Source organism: Bidens hawaiensis, unplaced genomic scaffold (assembly GCF_021521415.1).
Source record: "Bidens hawaiensis isolate Kalapana, Puna unplaced genomic scaffold, B.hawaiensis_p1.1 tig00050717_1, whole genome shotgun sequence".
In the NCBI taxonomy this organism is placed as follows: Eukaryota; Viridiplantae; Streptophyta; class Magnoliopsida; order Asterales; family Asteraceae; genus Bidens; species Bidens hawaiensis.
In genome coordinates this window covers 1-2,821 of record NW_027499095.1, presented here as the reverse complement: position 1 = coordinate 2,821, position 2,821 = coordinate 1, and the positions used below count along the sequence as shown (strand labels likewise).

The 2,821-nt window shown below is 31.4% G+C and overlaps 1 protein-coding gene across 1 annotated transcript; it reads right to left on the bottom strand.

Annotated features, from left to right (window-relative positions):
• Positions 1-389: 389 nt before the first annotated feature.
• On the bottom strand, positions 390-2,466 carry LOC143598695 (protein DROOPING LEAF-like). Its single transcript, XM_077076845.1, has 7 exons — positions 2,314-2,466; positions 2,035-2,157; positions 1,782-1,875; positions 1,632-1,680; positions 1,456-1,531; positions 1,243-1,290; positions 390-567 (listed from the first exon to the last, which is right to left on the bottom strand). The coding sequence occupies exons 1-7, from the start codon at positions 2,428-2,430 to the stop codon at positions 541-543; spliced, it is 534 nt and encodes a 177-aa protein (XP_076932960.1). The 5' UTR covers positions 2,431-2,466; the 3' UTR covers positions 390-540.
• Between the last annotated feature and the right edge of the window lie 355 nt (positions 2,467-2,821).

Genomic DNA, 2,821 nt, shown 5'->3' with positions numbered 1-2,821 from the left:
ATATTTAAAGAAGTTGATGGTGGTTTAATATGAAATAACATGTTTAGGTCTTTTGTTGATGTTTTCTGGTGGTTTGGTTTACACTAACTTATTGTAACTTTAAACTTTAAATATCTAGACATTGTAAATGGTTAACGTTGTGATCCGAAAGTTGAAAAAGTTTTATGTTGCTTGAATTTGTTGTTTAATTTATTATGTTTGTTGACATGTTTTTTCCCCCGTGAGTAACACGGGCCATATACCCTAGTTTTACATATAAGTCTGTTATAAACAACATCCTTTTTCTCTCTCTAAACTTTTACATCGTTTCAATTGTGTTATATGTACGTTGTCTCGTAAGCTAATGATTCTAACATAAATAAAACACGTGGATTGATATCATTCATTATGAAATAAGATATATTACATAAAATGCATGGTCTTTAAACTAATAAGAACATTAGATAACATAAGTCATTCATAGAACATCAGTTTCAGAATACAAATACATAAGGCTGCATCAGTCCTTTCAACGTCTTCAAGGTAGCAATGCATATTTAGTTACTTCATTCCTGCAAGATCAAAACCCTAAAACAGAAAACATATCATCATTCATGAAGGATCGTTCAAAAATTTTTGTTATCTTCATAGAAAATATGAATTCTCTTTGATTCTTATATAATAACAGACACACAACTATGTTATTTAACTCAAATAAGATTAATATTTAGACTTATTCATACACAACTTTTGTTTCTTTTCTCACTTGGCAATACTTTCTAAAAACGAGAAACATCCTACTTTTAAGTGATCTAATTAACACGTATGAGTTCAGGTAAAGGCTCTCTACTAAATATTGGCTCAGGTCAAATCCTTTATGAATGGGTGGAGTAGCAGAAACTATCGCCAGAAGGTCTATTTCAACAGCAACATAAAAAATGACTATACGAGATCAATTTATCATTTCAGGATAAAAAAGAAATAAGTGATAAAAAAATACGTGTGTAGGGATTTTTTGAGAAAAATTTTATTAAATTTTTCTTTTGAACGTTGTATGGTGAAAAATAGATAATTAAATAAATGATATGATTCAATCGCATACCCTTTTGAATGCAGCAAATAACAACGGGCTAATGTGATATGCTCATATTAAGAAAAATACTATAGTTTATGAAACAATATTTAAGTAACTAAATTGAGAAATATACTTTTAGCTGCATACAATTCGGTATTCTTAACCAATAAATGCTAAAGAAAACTTACAGTGTTGATGCTCCCTGGGATGGATCCATTTGGTATATGCCCAGCCCACTGTTGCAAACATTGGAAGACGTATTAACAAACCCAAATTTACAAATAAAGAAAAAAAAATCTATATATACACATACAAATATTATATATAGGGACTTTTAATTTTTAAATCAGTATAACCAAACCAATAAAATCAAGCTAGAAACAATATAAATTTGTAATTACATTTTTCGCAGCAGTGCTGAAAGCTTCTCGGTGAGGTATTTGCGGATTTGAAGCCTTGATGCGTTGTATCTCCTCTCTATATTAAAATTTCACACAAAAGAGCATATTATTAACAACTTAAATGCGGAAAATGTCGAAAAAGTCAAGAGCTGCTGGTAGTTTGGCTGTTAACTCACTTCATGAATCGATTATAAGCAGATGGAAGCCTGTGTTTCTTCTCGGGTGCTGTATAGCCACGAAAAAAAAAGTAAATTCTATAGTAATAGTTGTAATTTTTTATTTTGATATTTCAAAAATAATTATACTGAAGAAGAACTAATGAGTACGTTTGACGACGAACGGAGCTTTTGGTGATGTGGGTTCATTTGATGTGGATGATGAAGATTGAGTACCCCTTTTAAAATCACTCGAGAAACCAGCCTGTTTGCAGGTTTAAGACACAAAACATCCTTAATTCCAAGATTATATGTCGGAATAATTACTTATCTTAGGTAATTAAATTAAAGTATTTCTTGTTTCTATGTCATAGTAAATTAAGCACAAAATATATTTTATAGAAATTATTTACAAGAAACAAACCTGAAAAGGTGGAAGGGAGGGATGATCAGGATGAGAAGCCCTAAGGGTCAGAAATGATAAATTGCTACAATGTCCACATTTCACAGTCACTGTATCCAAAAGCCTCTTGCATGGTATCCCTACCTATATATATATATTAATGAACACAAAAAAAATCAGATTATTCACACATAAAACATCAATATCTATGTATACATACAAGGATATGATGTATGTGCCCTATTAAAATAATTATCTTGTATTCATTCAAAAACAAAGTTGGATCACAAATATATATACCGCTAGAAGGGTACTGCAGAAGTTGCAACGAACGTAACATAGGTGTTGATCAGAAGGTGTTTGATCGGCTGGTTGATCCATATTTGCTACCCTCTCAGCTTGCACTTCAAAGTTCATGATCACACGAATGGAAGCCGTGACCGTTGAAACAGTGGTTCACAAACTATAGGTTTTATATTAATCAGTGGAAGATTATATATAGATAAATATAGAGAGAGGATTGCATATATATATATATATGAAAAGGTCCATTAGGGTTTTGATGGGGAGGGAAATATATAGGAGTAAATGTAGGGTTAGGAAGCTAGTTGGTGCATGAAAAAGGATAAATTTAGGGTTCCTACAAATGATATCAACAGTACACATCCCACTTCTAGCTTCCAAACGATTCATTTTTGCTCCACCCCTCTCAACTTACATGTGGGTTTTTTTGAATTGTTATATATCTTAAAACATCAGTTTGGGTTCCTCTATGTGAAAATTTTGATAATAGTTACTTCCTCCGTCT

Coding starts and splice junctions, on each gene's coding strand:
- LOC143598695 (XM_077076845.1), bottom strand. CDS start 2,430: ATGAACTTTGAAGTGCAAGCTGAGAGGGTAGCAAATATGGATCAACCA. Junction 1,876..2,034: donor CCTCCCTTCCACCTTTTCAG/GTTTGTTTCTTG, acceptor ACCTGCAAACAG/GCTGGTTTCTCGAGTGATTT. Junction 1,681..1,781: donor AGCTCCGTTCGTCGTCAAAC/GTACTCATTAGT, acceptor GTGGCTATACAG/CACCCGAGAAGAAACACAGG.